At 42.3% G+C, this 16,043-nt stretch overlaps 1 protein-coding gene across 1 annotated transcript in view; it reads right to left on the bottom strand.

Moving 5' to 3' along the window:
• Positions 1–15,179, bottom strand: part of GRB2 (growth factor receptor bound protein 2) — a 45,721-nt gene extending 30,542 nt beyond the window's left edge. Inside the window, exons 1-2 of the mRNA XM_030461594.1 lie at positions 15,041–15,179; positions 9,524–9,755 (exon numbers count right to left, since the gene is read on the bottom strand). Of these exons, the coding sequence (XP_030317454.1) occupies positions 9,524–9,601 (78 nt within the window). The 5' untranslated portion in view covers positions 9,602–9,755; positions 15,041–15,179. The remainder of the gene's footprint in view (positions 1–9,523; positions 9,756–15,040) is intronic.
• Positions 15,180–16,043: the final 864 nt, after the last annotated feature.

Genomic DNA, 16,043 nt, shown 5'->3' with positions numbered 1-16,043 from the left:
CCTCTCAACCTCAAAAGCAATTTTCTGGGGGAAAAAGCCCTGAGGAATGTATGGAGTTAAGGAGTTAAGGAGTTACTCACGTTAAGGAGTAACAAGTGTCACCACAGCTTCATTCTGGGAAAAGTTTAAGCACCCTGGTAACAATCAGTCAAAGAAGCAAAATCCCCACAGCAGCTTTTGACAACCCAGAGTTTCATCAGTGGTATGACAGAGGCCTCAGTGCAGAATACATTTTAAGAAACAAGGACAGAAGTGAAGGGAAGAAGGAAGTAGAAGCAACTTCTGCTTCCTCCACTCCAGCATTAAGTAGAGAGACCAAATTGCCAGTCCATTCCATCTCCTCCTGGGCTAAGGATACATCTTGACAAAGTATTCTTCAAGAACATGCAAAACACTACAGAAACACAAGATTTAGCTGTGAAATACATACACAAGAGGTCTTCCTGATGTTGCCACAACAAGGCAGTGTATCAAACTGATGTTCAACTCACCCAAACTCAAGCACTGTTTGACAGCAAAGTTGCAAAAAATAACATTTTAAATGCCAAATTCCACCTTCTAAACTTTTCATTACATTTTAAATGCCAAATTCCACCTTCTAAACTTTTCATTGTACTTGTCTCTATTTCAGCTCCCACTTCCCTCTCATTTTCTTCCTTGAATTTGTCTCTTCCCCTCCTCTGCAACTGTAGGACACACTTTGAGCACTTGCTTGCCTTCCCCCCAAAGAATTTGAGTCTTCCCTGGTTAGTAGTAAAGATTAAAGCACAAGACCTGAACTACACAGAAGCCCAGGGAAATCTCTTAAATAAAAGATAGCTCCTTCCAAGTAGGCCATAAACTACTGTTAACAGTACAAAGTAAAAAACAGATCAAATGGTTAAAATATCACTTTCATATTTATGCTAAAGAAGTGTGGATAACAAAAGATGACTCAAAATTTGACTGCACATAAGGATTTACGATGGAAAAACATATTCAAGCTCAGCAAAAGTTGTATGGTTTAAACTTTTATGCCAATTTCTCACAAACCAGAGGGCTGACTAGCTCAGACCACAAGTCTCCTGCACTAGCAGAGCTGCTATGATTAGTGGAACCTGCTGGCTCATACATAACTCATGAAGAATTCCCCTCTTCCCTCCCAAGGGAAACAATTTTGCATAACAGCAGCAACTTTTTTTTCCCCTCCACATGTAAACCTGTAGAGTTTTAGTACAAGTTAGAGCAAGAAGTAAGTTGGCTCAATGCAGAAAGCATGAATTCCAGAGACAAATTATTTAAATAAGAGGTTTTGGAGACTAACAGTATAATTACAGTTCAGCTGAACTGAAAAAAAAAAAAAAAATTAATGCTTCCTGCTCTGTGCATGAGGTCCAAGCTGCAGTGGAGCCAACATGCAGTTCACAACATGCTGACATGAATGCATGCAAAGAAGCTAAATTCAGCAGGTTCAGACAGAATAAGCCTACTCTGTTAAGTATTCTCTTTCTGTATTTTATTTATAAAGGTCAATAACATTTGAACAGCATAATTATAAATTAATTACTCTATAGAGGCTGAAATCCTACTTCCTAGACAAAAATAGCTGCTCTAACTTTTGCCTTACTCCAGTCATCATCCTGACCTGCCCCCACAGGATCAAAAAAACCCAACTGATTTGATCAATCTTCAACAGAACTGTCTCTGTTTTCAAAAGACAAAAGTATTCAAGATCAGGTAGAGAAACAAAACTGAGCAACCATTCCCTGTGGGGGAAAAAAGCCTCCTGGGCTCTTCAAAACATCTAAGACATTTTTAAAATGGGCTTTTATGTAGTATCTACAAGAAAACACCATTATTTCAGTAAGGAGAGGAATACAGGCTGAGCAAAATTATGAACACAACCATTTAAAATGCAAATTTCAGATGTATTTAGAAACTAACCAGGAAGCACTGCAGACTAGCATCTGGGTTTCAGGAATATAATTAATACCCTAAAAAATAATTATCATGAGCAATTTGGGAGACTGTCAGTTCACTTTTTGCTCTATTAGAGCTCAGCTGCGTAACCCCTTGTGTTTAGCACATGTCACCATGAAAAAACCCCATATTCTTGAGTTTGTTAAACCAATTCTCACTTCAGTTGTCAGATGGTGGCACCAATCATGCATATAAGACATGGGAACAAGCTCAGGCTCCACTGCAGACAGTCTGCTTCACAACCATTTTTCTATTCCACTTGAACACCTACTGTTAGGAGGTGTCACAAGATGACTTCAAAGTTGAAGGCATGTGCCACTCAGGAGCAGGGCCTGAAATACTCAGTAACAGGGCATGAGCCCAGAACCTGAGAAAGTGCAGCTTGAAACTTGACAGATTGAGATCAACAACACTGCTGTTCCATCTAAAAAGATTCAGATATTTGAGGGAAAGGAACAACTTTAGACAGTGCTCCCCACGCCCTAAATAACACACACACACACACACAAAATCCAACCAAAATAATTGAGTGTTCTCCTGTCCTATTTTCTCTCCAAGGTATCTAAAAATCACATTTTTATTTCATGTTTATTCCAGTCACTTGCCCAGTTTAGGAGCTAACATTTTCTGCCACTGCAGGGCTAGCAAGGGAAATGAAAGGGATAAAGCTGCAGATAAGAACTTGTGTATTAAACTACTGTGTTATCAGCTTGCTGATCTGAACAGAAAGGTATGCAGAATGCATACAAGTCACCTACCATTTGCATTTTGAATTTAACAGATTTTTCAGAGAAACTGGAAATCATAAGAGATCAAAGACAGCTTTCCTATCAGTTCATGTTCCCATTATGTGAATGGCTTTGCAGCTGGGGTGTTTTGGGTGTGTGTGTTTGGATTAGTTGAAGTTAATTAATTAATTAATGCTAGAACTAACTTTGATTTTTCAAACATTCCAAGACCTACATAAATAAAATTAACAACTTAGCAAAGGTTTTAATGCAGAGGTAACCAGCAATTTAAGCATGGAAATCTGATATCACTGGTATATTAACCTTAATGCAACAGTTCACAATGTGTTTTCACAACATTAGTGAAAATACCCCAATGTTACCTTCAGCAGTTCTTCTGGTTTACATCTATATTGTAAAATTCATAACTTTCTGTAAATTATATTCATTTTTTGCTCAATATGAGATTAAAAACACTGGAACAAAAAATATTCAGAAGAACTAATGCTTAATTTACTTTCATTTTCAAAAGAACAGAATTAGTTTAGCCCAGTGCGTTTTTTCTTGAGGTCTGGGCTTCATTTATTCATTTCTGCTATACAGCCACTGGCAACTTTAAAGCAAAAGGGATTTTATCAAGGGGTCATATAGTTCACTGCTTATGTTAGACTGAGCTGTATGCAGACAAATTGGATTCCTTATCTCTCCTTGCTTAGTTGGATTCTTATTGATTATGGTGAGAAATCAGAAAAGCCTGAATTTCACTACAAACACCATCCCTCCTCCCCCTACTAGGAGGGCTCTGCACAAAACCTGGAAAACTACAAATACTACATTTACAACACTCAATCCTTTACACATAGCATTAAAAGTAATAATCCCTCTTCTCACAACTGTGATCAAGCAATTACTATTTTCATTTAAAATAAAAAAAGCCTAGATCAGTTAATCCATTAACACCTGGAACGTGCCTCAGAGGAACAGATTTTATTGATGGGAATTTTTCAGAGATTTCCTCACCAGATAATTATCACAAGACAAATGTCACAGGAGACAAAGCATTTTTGTGCTCCCAGTAAATAAAAACAAAAATGCATCACTCTGGTTTAACAGTTTAACACACATGTTCAGCAAACCAGATCAATAATCCAGCAAGTAAAAACTTGATTTACTGATATGTCTCTGCTAACACCTTTCAGAGCTCTGTCATACCAGTCATACCAAAAGTTAGACCTTCCAGAGAAGCTGTAACAATGACACTTCCATTAAATTGTCAAAAGGTGGCTGGAGCTTCGTATTAGCATCATTTCTCCTGGTTATAACTTAATGCAATACATGTCAAGTCAACAATAAAATAAGCAGAGCTGACTACTAGTTTTAATTGGTGTCTCATTTAACATTTAAAACACTACTAGGCTTCAGGTAGCACACAGTTCACAGGAGCTCATTTTTCTCTGCTTTCAGTGGCAAGTTTAAATAAACAACACAGCTACTAAATAAAACCAAAGATGTAATTTTTAAGGAGGAAAATGTTTACTCCTTGCTTGCAAAAACCACTCTAGACCTTCAGTCTGGAATACTCCATTTTTGTGTCTCCTGCACAGAGACAACTTCAGCAAAGAAATCTTGCTCTAAGTAGGTCCAAGCTCTTTTATAAATACAGAGCATGAGCATTTTTTTTTTCAGCACATGCACTTTTTTGAAGTTTAGGTGGCTCCTCTCCACAACCCTTCCCCCCAATGCCTTTGTAATTTGGCTAATAAATCACATCCCACCTTCATATTGCTATCATGCATAAGAGGAACAATATTTGAGAAGTTTCTACTAAAAAACATAGGCCCTGAATACTTGAGTGGACCAGACGAATGCAAACTCTGGTAGTAGCATCATTTTGTAACTCAGATCTCCAGCTGTCAGGATGCCAAATCAACTACTTTTAAGGTAACTGTATATGCCTTTATGAGCCTCTGTAATTTTCTGACAGTTTTATCTTCTCAGACTGAAATATTGATCACTTATTAGTGACAAACACCACCTTCCTTCAAGGCTGTCAGCCAAGGAATGTGACCCAAGTGCACCTTTAAAAATCAACCATTGAGCTGCCACTCTCAGCTAAGTCACAGAATAACATTGGGCCTCTGGAAATCACCCAATCCATTCTGCTACTCAAAATAAGTTCAATTAGATCAGACTGCTCAGGGGCTTGTCTGGGTATCTCTAAGGACTGGGATTCCACAACTTCTCTGAGCAACCTGTGCTAACAATGGACCTATTTCACTATAAAGCACACAGTCCTTGCCATTTACCCAAACCATTAATTCAGAAAACTGGTTTTCACATATTAAAGTCATCAAGACCCCAATGAGTCACTTGCCTTAAAAAAGGGGTAAAGATTCTCTTCAGCAAGTCATTAATTTCTCTTACCTAACACAGACACCATGACATAACAGCCAATAATGATGAGCTCAGAGACAAGGGATAAGGAAGGAGAGAGGGGGACCTCTTGTTTATCATATTGCTCCCTCTATTCAAAACTGCTTCAGTGTATCCAGACACACAGAAATGGTTTACATGCAGGAACTGAAAATGCCACCTCAGCATCAACTGCTTGCTAACACTCAATCCTCCTAAAGGCTGACAAAGAAAATAAGTCTGGAGACAAACAACTCATGTGAACCTGCAGGGACTGTCCAGTGTATGTTTAGAGTAGGAAAAAAAAATTACATTGCTGAATGAAACTGGCAAGTGATCAAAATCCTGTCAGGAATTCCTTCTTTTAGCATAGAGGGAAGCTAGTCTATGTGTCACACAAAAAATGAAAACTCCAAAATTAAAGGTGATGCCCCTCTATTTAACATTCCACCTGAATAATTTTACTCATTAAAAAAAAAGATTTCTAAGTGCCCCGGAATTAATTATGCTGACAGTTACTTGAAACAGGAACTTATTCAATTATTCCAAAGATTGCCTTCCAGCTATGGCCCAACCCAATGACAGAAGGAGAAAGAGGAAGTGGAGCAGTGGTCTATATTAAAAACAAAAAACAAAACCCCAAAAAAATAACCTAAAAAGAACCAACCCCCCTCACAATTCTAACATTCAGGATGTTCATAAATATGATTAGTGCTTCTGTATTAACCATGCAAAATGGTTACCAGAGCACCATGGTACAGACTGTGCATTTCAGTTTAAGTAGAAGGAATAAAAAAAATAATGATGAGAGAAATAATTAAGATTATTTTCTTACCTCCTCTCCCCCAGCTCCTGCCAAACTACCAGCAAGTATTATCACACTTTAGGTCTGGATACTTGCCAGGTAGCACAAAGGCCAACAAAACCAGAAGCTGCATGAAATACAATAGTTTTTGGGGACATAAAATCTGAGCAACAAATACAGACAGAGACTGAACTTAACTACTCCCAACTTCAATAAATACAGCAGCTGAAAGGGTGAAAGACTGAAAAAGAACGACTCCAAGTGAAAAAACAGTAAATCAAAGTTTCAAATAGGAATCCCTCAGTTTCATTGTCACTTTTTTACATAACAGAACAGGTCATCCCAATAGGGTGTCAGTCACCATGTTTTTGTAGAGCAACCACCAGTACCTGAAAAGAACAGTGATCTTGGGAGCTGTAGCACTGTACTGTTTGTAGTCAGAAGATCCAGAAGGAAGCAGCAATCTTTCCCTCCCCTGGCTCCAAGAGTAGTATTTAGGGTATTTAAGAAGCTTAAAGAAAGCTGAAGTACACATCTCCTGAATGGCAACACCAAACACTGCTACAGAGCCACCAGACAAGAGGGTGAAGGGATCCAGTGTACTTCCAGGGTTACAAAAACCATAGAAACAGCTCTTACCATAGAGTGCCCACAAAAGAAAAGGCCAAGCACTTTTCCTCTTCTCTCAGCTGTTTTACAACTACAAGCCAAAGGTCAACTATCTTCACTCACTTTTGGAAACCAGCCACAAGATTACTAACAACCAGCTTAATGGCTACAGTTCAAATGCTATTCAATCAAGTCCCAAATATGTGGGCATGCAGCAGTAATGGCACCATGACATCATAGCCAAGTTATCTGCTGAAATCAGAGGGAGTCAGTGTGCATCTTTGCTTTCTCTCCCCACAGAGAAACATGAACTTTTAAGGAGTGGGAATTAAAGTGTTATAGATTTTGTTCCCTCCTTAGTCTGCCCAAGATGTAAAACATTTCTCTGCAAAATAATTTTTTGCCACCATCAGACATAACTCAACCTTCCAGAGGTGCAACAAGACAGATGCCTAATAACTAGATTTGAAGAAGTCTTAACTACACATCAAGTTATATTTGCTCCTCAGCAAGAGATACCTGAAGAGCAAAGTGTGCAGGTGCATTGCACATGTTACATGTTTATTTCTCTTCCACGTTCACTGGAGGGCTGCAGGATAGACTGGATTAATAAGACAGATCACAAGAGGGAAACGAATGGGATACTCTGAGATTTCTCAGTCATGAGCAAAGTACCAACAAACTCATCTGGAACACCTGATGGAAATTAATTTCCTCAATCTGAAACATATTTGAAGTGAACCTGACTTCCACAATGACAATGTGCCACGGAGTTTATCAGTCTTAATAAAGTGACAATTGAACTGTTGTTGGCTTATTTGCCTGAAATTTGCCAGCCTGAAATTTGCCTGAAATTTGCATGGTAAACTTTACCATGCAATCAATTTGCTATATATGTGCTGAAGGATGAGCCCTAAAACTTTTTGTTTCCACAAACTACAGTGACACTTTTGAGCAATTTACCATTTCTGTGACCCAGTTTACTCATCTATGAAGTAAACACCTACAACTTGTAAACATTTTTAGAATATGAGCTGTAATGAAATACAGTTTAAAGAACTGTTCTGCAAGGCTTTGAGGAAGTGTTGTGCCTAGGTTTTGTGTAGAGTAGTAAAATCCCTCTCTGTATTCTAGGAAAAATACAATTAATACTGTAGTGTAACAGCTTAAATACCACTATGTTTCTATTACTGTGACAAAATCTGTTTCTGTGGGATGACATTAAGTGGCCAGGACTCAAGAACATCTGATTATCAGCTTCTGTACAATTGTACACAGTTTCAAGTTTTAGCACAGGCTTAACTTTCATTTCCTTTAATTCCTATGAGCAGAAAATATTTTTAAATTAGTGTATTTTTCATGTACTTCAGCAAATTTCTACACCAAACTCAATGAAAATTATGAATACAATTTCAAATAAACTATATTTCATTGTACCTCAATTTTTCCTTCCTGTTCAGCATTTTCTACAAGCTTACTTTGGATGTGCTCTAATTCAAATACTATAAAAGCTCGGGGAAGCTGGTAGCTAACCAAAAATCAAAGAATACAGCTCAGGTTAGGAAAAATAAATGCAAGGTTATCACAAAGGACTTTAAAAATTCTGACAGTCTTGAATGTTTGGAAGCAGCAAAAAGAAATATTCAGTAACTTACATAAACACTGTAATTGAGGTGTACAAGTTGAACAGGCATTTTCAGGCCAGTTATGGGCCAGGGACTGGTAGGGTATCTACAGATCAAATTATTTTAAAACTTAACAATCTCAAAGCAGGACACATTTTAGCAATCTTTATCTCCTGATTGATACATAATATTACTGCACTGTTAAAAACCAACAGTTATGTTGCTGAAATATCAGCTATAAAAGATGCATGTTAAGTTTAAATGTAAAAGTTATTTTTTCCAGCTTATCTTAAAATAGTAGTTAAAAATCAAGCCCTTCCCTGGCAAGAATTTTGAGCAGATGAGTAATCCCAGTGAGGTCTGCAGGACTTGATTTGTCAGCATACACAAAGTTACAGCCTTGCATCTGCAGCACAGGCACCTCACGAGAAACAGTTTCTACTCAAAGCATTTCAGAAAGAAGCAGCTTAAAATACTTTAATACTAACTACATCACTCTAGGAAGATAAAGCCCATCTTACACGTTTACGGAGAAATACTGACTTTGAATGAAACTCCATTAAAACATTCCACAATACGGTTCCTATTACTTGGAAGCAACAAAGCTTCTCAGAGCTCTATGTCACTGTGGCCAAATCACTATGGACTTTCATACTTTACACACACACACAAATAAAACTTTGGGCTTGTTCTGTGTGTCCAGGTTTTTTAAATAATGTTTCAGAAAGTAAAATATTTTTCAAATTTCTCTAATATGACCAAGATGAAGCCTAAAAAGCCTTTGATATATTGTAAGAACTATAGACCAAAATTCCTCTAATGCACTCCAACATCCACTTACATCTGCACAGATCCATTAAATATTCAGCCACAAGTTTATCACTCCAGTTCATCAGAACTGAAGATAAAACTCAGCATCAATATTTGACAGCCTGATGCTAAAAGATTATCTACTGAGAAATAATCTAATCACTGTTCTTTGATATTGGAATCCTTGGCAGAAGGCAGAGGAATACAAAATAGATCTTGATTACTTTAAGGGGTTCCCTCTTACAGAGGGGAACTCGGTGTAGAGATTATCTTGTAGTTCTGCTTATTTGCTACCACATTTACAACTAGATTTTCAAATATTTCAATCTCAGGAGAGGGAAATAAGAGATTTGGGATGCATACTTAGCTCAGAAATGAAACAGCCCCTCCTGCTATTAGAGAGGTCAGACTGGGACTTAGGAAACAGAGGTAGTCTATTAGAAATAGAAAAAGGAGATGGCGTTGGTTGAGGAGGCAAGAGAGGGTCAGATCTGATGGACAGGAAGAGACTCCAGAAAGAAGCTGAAAAAACGAGGGCTAAAGAGGGAACTCCCGAGCCCTTGCCCCTCACTTACCTTAAGGATATCGCCCCGTTTGAAGCTCAGCTCGTCATCGGCGGTGGCTTTGAAGTCGTACTTGGCGATGGCTTCCATGCTGGGGCTGCCGCGCAGGGCGGTGGGCAGGAAGCGCTCCCCGAAGCCTCCGCTCCTCCCGCGGCGGCTCCCGGCTCAGCCCTCCCGCGGCCCGGTTCCGTCCGAGGCTCCGGCCCCGTCTCTCACATACAGGGTGGCCGGGGGACGATCCGCCCTAGGGGAGGGGGAGGAGGAAGAGGAGGAAGAGACGGGCCATTAGGGGAAGTGGCACGGATCGATGGCCGGGGCCGCGCCCAGAGCCGCTCCCTCCGCCCGGCGCGGCGCGGCCGCCGCTTCCTCCCGCCGCCGCTCGCCCAGGCCCGGCTCGCCCGAGTGACACGTCCCCCGGCCAATGGCCGCCCCGACGGGCCCCGGGGGCGGGAGGCGGCACCGAGACCGGCACCGGCCCGCCGGGAGGAGTTGCCTGCCCCCGGGGCAGCCGGGCAGGCAGGGCCCGCCGCCCATTCACCGCTCCCGGGGGGGCTGCTTGGCCCCGGGGGGCAGCTCCGCCGCTCTGCAGCCCCACATCGGGACCGCCTCTCCCAGCAAGACCCCCGGTCCCCGCTGGGTTAATGACAGCGGGAAGACACGGGGAGACGGCCTCACGGAGGGGTGCGGGTGGGGAGCAGCATGCCGGGGCTGGACACTGCCCTGCCGGGACACAGCCCGACCCCACCGGCTCCAGCCCCCGATGGAGACCGGCGGCTAGTGGAGGGAGATGCGCTCCTCTCCTCCCCACACGGAAAGACCTGTCTGGAGACACAGCTTACATATGGGTCTTTTTTCCACTCATACAGCTTCTATTAAATTAAATACAGCAAGATAAACAAAGTCAAGAATACTTCTGTGAGTCCCCGACACCAGGACCTTCCTAGAACTGAAGTGCTTAGCAAAAAGCATCCTGAAATAATAATGCAGAGAAACAAAAGGTTGGGCTGGTTCTAACATAAAAAGCAGCCATTCTGAAATTCCCGAGTCTTAAGCAGAAAGTATTAAAAAAAAAAAAAAAAAATCTTGGTAAGCAAAAAACCCCCAACAAATCAGCAACTTTAAGTGTCTCTTAAGGGCCCAAAGAAGAAATTACATCAAACCTGGCAAGGTGTATACAGACACTGTGAAAACACTGAAAAGGCTCAAATCTTAATCAATCTCAGATTAGAATAGGAAGGATTTAATCTAACTCCGGCTACACTTGATAGCAGAGAAGATTCAAGGCAGAAGAGATCTGACAAACACGAGTGAGCCCACGCACCTGCTAATTCAGTCTCTGTGGTTGTGGCCCAGAAAGAGCCCTGCTAGATGCAAAGGCAGCAGATGGCAATAGTCTTCTCATTTCAGAGAAAAACCTGCCTTACATAAATGCAGTTCAGCAATTAATATGCTTGTATTCCATGAGCCCCATGTTTGCCCAACCTTCAGCTCCCCACAAAGACTGATGAAGCTGAAAGCAAACACCAGAACTGCGATTGTTTTTCACAGGAAACTGGCAGAGTGAGAAGATGTGTTGACATCTTTACCTTGAGCAAAAAGAAGGGCAGCTTGGTGAAGGCCTCATGTGGACTTGGGGTTTTCTTTGGGACGCCTACACAGCGTTACTGACACGCCAGTGAGACTGACAAAGCTGTCAGCAGCCACGAAAATCACAACTCAACAACCTGCCTGTGCTCCTGCAACTACTGGAAACGAACATGCTGGATGGAAGCTTTGACCCACATAATTAAGATCAAAAAGTTTATCATATTAGCTACATTTTAATTATTCTAAAATCCTTAATTTTAATTTCAGTGCTGATTAAAAACGCACCTATCCTTCTGATGCCAGTCTTCCACACTGTCCTAGGATACTCATACAAAGAGCAACAACAGCTTTGCTTTGCCACGAATATTTTGCCTTTGCCATTTCTGATGTGTTTTGTTCATCTCATAGAAGAGAATCATAGAACCAGCAAGGTTGGAAAAGATCTCCAAGATCATCAAGTCCAACCATCCACCCTACAACCCCTAACCACTAAAGCATACCCTGTAGCACCTCACCTACCTGTCTTGTTGAACACCTCCACAGATTGTGGCTCCCAACCACTCCCTGGGCAGCCTGCTCCAGTGTTTAACTACTCTTTCTGTGAATAACTTTTTGCTAAATTTCATCTTCCTAAATGTCACAATTTCTGTTTTTTCCATCTTCTTAACCTGTCCTCTTTCCTTTTTTAAATTTATGGTATAATTTTCTGCTATTACAGAAATATTAAGGAGTAACACGGACGTTTGCACATGAAACTGTGGAAAATGCAAACATTTGTTCGGGCACACTGTCTACACATCCTGAACTTTTCATGGTAAATATCACCAGTTTCTATGCCTTCTTAAAGAATAAATACTGCTGGCAGCAACACTTTGGTGTTTCAAACAGCTCAGTGCTACATCTGAAGATGTGGATCACTGTGTGGGCATGCAAACACCATCAGCTAAGTGAACACTGCTTGAAAGAGGCCCTGAGTTCCAAACCTAAGAATATAACTGCAAGTTGCATAACTTGAAGAAGGCTCAGGACACATTTAAACAAAGAAATTACTGTCAGCTGGCAATGTTCCTTTCTTTGGGGTGTATTGTTATGTAGTACTTCACTAGCATCTAAGACTTTTTTTTTTTTAAACTGAAGGAGTTAATAGACAACTTTCTTAGAGAAACTGATGCAGCATTTCCCTGAGCTTAGCAATAGTACAACGTTGGGAAATTTTCCAGCACAATTCAAGATGAAAGAGATTCATCACACAATTTTTTTAAGCATTCATTCATATAACTACCACCATCATATATATATATATATATATTGTGAACATATAAAGGAGTGACGTTTCCAGGGAATGTTACTAACAACAGCTGCAGTGTAGAAACAAAACTTTACCAACATGCCTTTAGGCAAAAGTGGAGCTGAAATTTAGACACAGAAGTTACATGCAAATTAGGAAAAAGCTTTGAAAACATTAAACCAAGATACTTACACAGCAAATGTCAGAGAAGATGAACTCAGAACATCAATTCCCTTAAAGTCACTTAGAAAGCATGAGCTGTTCACTTATTTATTAAGTTCCAGTACACAATCAGTCACAATTATTAAAAACCAAATAAACCAACTACACAACAAGGGAAAAAATAAGCTTACTGGGGAAGCAGCTTGTGTCAGGGCCCTGCCCACTGAGAACACAGCTGTGGTTATTTGCTTTAGGCAGACAGCACTGAAACAGGACATGCTGCAAAAACTACAGTGTACCCAGCTCCACAGCCTTCAAATGGAGTAAGATGGATATAAATAACAGTAAATATGAATATAATGAAGACACACTGTGAGAATTACCAGATGATCTTACTTAGAGAAATGACTAAGATTCCTCAGAATAATATTTTTCACCTCTCACTTTAACTGTGATTTGAGCCAAGATACTTCTCTTGCTCTTAAAAAATCTGAGAGGGGAAAAAGGATGAAAAGGCAGCAGATTCAAATAACCTTAAATTCTTATTAACCATATAGTGCTGCAGCTCAGGATGGAACATAAATTATTATAAATCCAGACCTCCATATTGTAACCAATGGAAAACAATCCTCATGTTCTTTTCAACAGATATCTCAAAAGCCACAGAGGCAAAGGTAGGCTTTTTATACTCTGCTTACAAACAGCATTTTTTCTAACAACTGAGAGCTTTCTCATTGTTGTCTTTCATTGTTTTACTGTTCTGGAAAGTGATATGGGCAGGGATAGAAGAACAGACAGTTTAGAGAAGCCAAAGTGAGGGAAGAAAAGATACATTCAGAAGATCTTTGCGAATAATCAGATCCTAAGCTTCATCAGCTGTTATAGGACAAAACATTACTGAGGGTGGTGGAGAGAAAAATGTGGGGATACATCATCTGGAAGACATGCAGAGATGTTGAGTGTCAGCCTCTAGACAAAAGAATAGAAAGAAAAAAAAATCAGAAGGGCAGAGCACTAATTCCAATTAGCCAAATAAGGAAGTATAACAAACGAATGAGGTAAAATATAAACTAAGTTATCAACATATAAAAGCAAAAACATTTAGGGCCATAAATGACACTCACAATCTACTAGCTTAATGCATTTTAACTTCCTTAGGCACATCACGTCACTTACAAAACTAAGCTACAGCACAAAGCAGAGATAACATTTATCAGATCAAATATTTTCCCAGGTAATAGAAAACTTCACCTCTGCCAAAATTTATTTGTTGATATTTTCTATTATTATTATTAATTATTATTTTAAACTCCATAAAGCAGCTTGAAATGTTTACAAGCTTGCCTGGTGTTATGAAATAGTTAAAACACTGTATGACTTAATCATCATAAGAGATTACAATAATTGAAAGGCCTTTTTTTGGCACAGATTCTCAATATCCCAAGTTGGCTGAGAAATGGACTATAGACAACAATATTTGAAGACTAACAATCTGTGAGCCTTCAGATTTTGGCCACGACCACAGGCACTTACTAATTTTTTAAAAAAGCCATGAACTTCCCTAAACACTATTTATCTATGAATTGCTCTCCCAGTTATTTACTGTGCTACAGAGTATTTTTCTCTGTAGGTTATAAAAGAGATGTCTGAGTCAGATGTTGTAGGAGTTTACAAGACTGCATCCTTGTCTTCTACCGATTATTTTAAACTATATTGTCAAGTTAAGCCCTACCCCACAAAACCAAAACTGAATCTCAAGCAGGAAGCTCAAAAGAGAAAGAGGAGGCTAAAAGAAAAATGTCTCAATCATAGCAGCTCACATTTGAAGCATGACCTGTAACGTCTTCGGGAAAAGAAAGATAATGGATGTTAATCTGCCTATAGGGTATTCACAACCTTTTAACCCTTGAAAGCGGCTTGAAGTTACGGAACCCTTCCAGATAATATGAAAAACAAACCTCAAGAACTACCACAAGCCAACACTCCACGGACATACGGCACAGAGGAAAGCGACCCAAGACTTAAACCCATCTGGGGGACTGGAACACGGCGGGCAGCCCGAGGGAATCTCGACCGGCAGATAGCGCCTCTACAGCCCGGGACCTTTTTTCCCACCGTTCTCCCCCACCCCAACGCCCCGCACCCAGCCCCGCTTCCCCGATCCCGCACCCCCGAGCAGCGCCCAGGAAGGTCGGAGCCCGCCGGGGCGCATGCCCGCAGCCCCGGGACGAGGGACAGCGCTGAGGCGACACCGTCGGAGCACAGGGAGGAGAAGAGGGACACCCCAGGGGCCCAGGCCGCGGCACCGCGGGACGCCCGCCGACGGCCCTCGGCGTATCCCCCCGCTCCGACAAGGCCCGCGGTGAGGCCCGGGAGAGGGGGGGCAGAGCCGGGCCCCGCCGGGAAGGGCCTTCCCCGCGCCGCAGCGGGGCGGGGGCTGAAGGGGTCGACGGCCCCGCCGCCCGCCCTCCGCACACACCCCCTTGACTCACCGCGCAGCCCTGAGGGGCGCCGCCCCGTCCGAGGGTCCTCGCCGCCTGCCCGGCCCCGCGCGGCCCGGCCCGGCCGCCCCCCCAGCGCCGCCTCGGCTGCCGCTACGGCCCCGTCCCGCGGCGCCCCCCCCGCCCGCCGCCTGCTCCGCCGCCGCCGCCGCCGTTCCCGCAGCAGTTCTCGCGAGAGCGGCCCTGTCAGCCGCCCGCCGCGGGAGAAGCGCCTGCGCGGGGCTGAGGGGGCCGGCGGGCACGCCCCGCGCATGCGCAGAGAGACCCAGGGGAAGGTGCAGCCCCGGGGCATCCACGGGAAGTGAGGGGTGAGGCGGCGGGAGCGGAACCGAACCCCCCCGAACATCACGGGCCGTGGAGTGTTGGACTGAATACCCCGGGGAAGAGACCGTGAACAGAGGTTCCTGAGTGGAAACCACACCGGGGGTGTGCGAAGTATTTGTCTGATTTCTGTGTGCCCCCGCTGGTCTGCAGCGCTCCGCATCGCGGGGCCGGCATGGAGTAATTTAGGAACTCCCTGGAACTACTGAGGGAGCTCCACGCCAGCCTTAAAGCCCAGCTTGTCCACAGAGTGTTTGAGCAGGCACTGAACCCCGAGAGCCAGGAACGCACCTGCTGGAGCCATTACTCGACACCCACCCGTGCTGTGGGAAAATAAACCGCAGCAGGGTGATCACACATTGCAATTAAAATACACATGGAAGGCAAAATTCGGGTTGCAGAGGCGACTAATTCCAGGGTTTAACTATATGGCCCTCCTAACATTCTTGTAGCTTGAAAAGACTTAATTACAACATGCAGTGGAATGGTTGTTTGGGTAAACATCGAGGCTTGATAAAGGCACTGAATAAAAGAAGCTTTCCTCTGGCTCTGAAGAAGAAAGTTACCTTCTCAGCTGGAGGCTGCCCACAACTGCACTCCTGCTTCCCCAAAAGGATTTTTTTAATATTGTATTTTATGTTACTCCTTACTCCCTGCCCGCCAAAAAACCACC

The sequence above is a fragment of the Calypte anna genome, chromosome 18, assembly GCF_003957555.1.
Source record: "Calypte anna isolate BGI_N300 chromosome 18, bCalAnn1_v1.p, whole genome shotgun sequence".
NCBI classification, from domain to species: domain Eukaryota; kingdom Metazoa; phylum Chordata; class Aves; order Apodiformes; family Trochilidae; genus Calypte; species Calypte anna.
The sequence above is the reverse complement of the archived record's forward strand: the minus strand, read 5'-3'. Positions and strand labels throughout refer to the sequence as shown.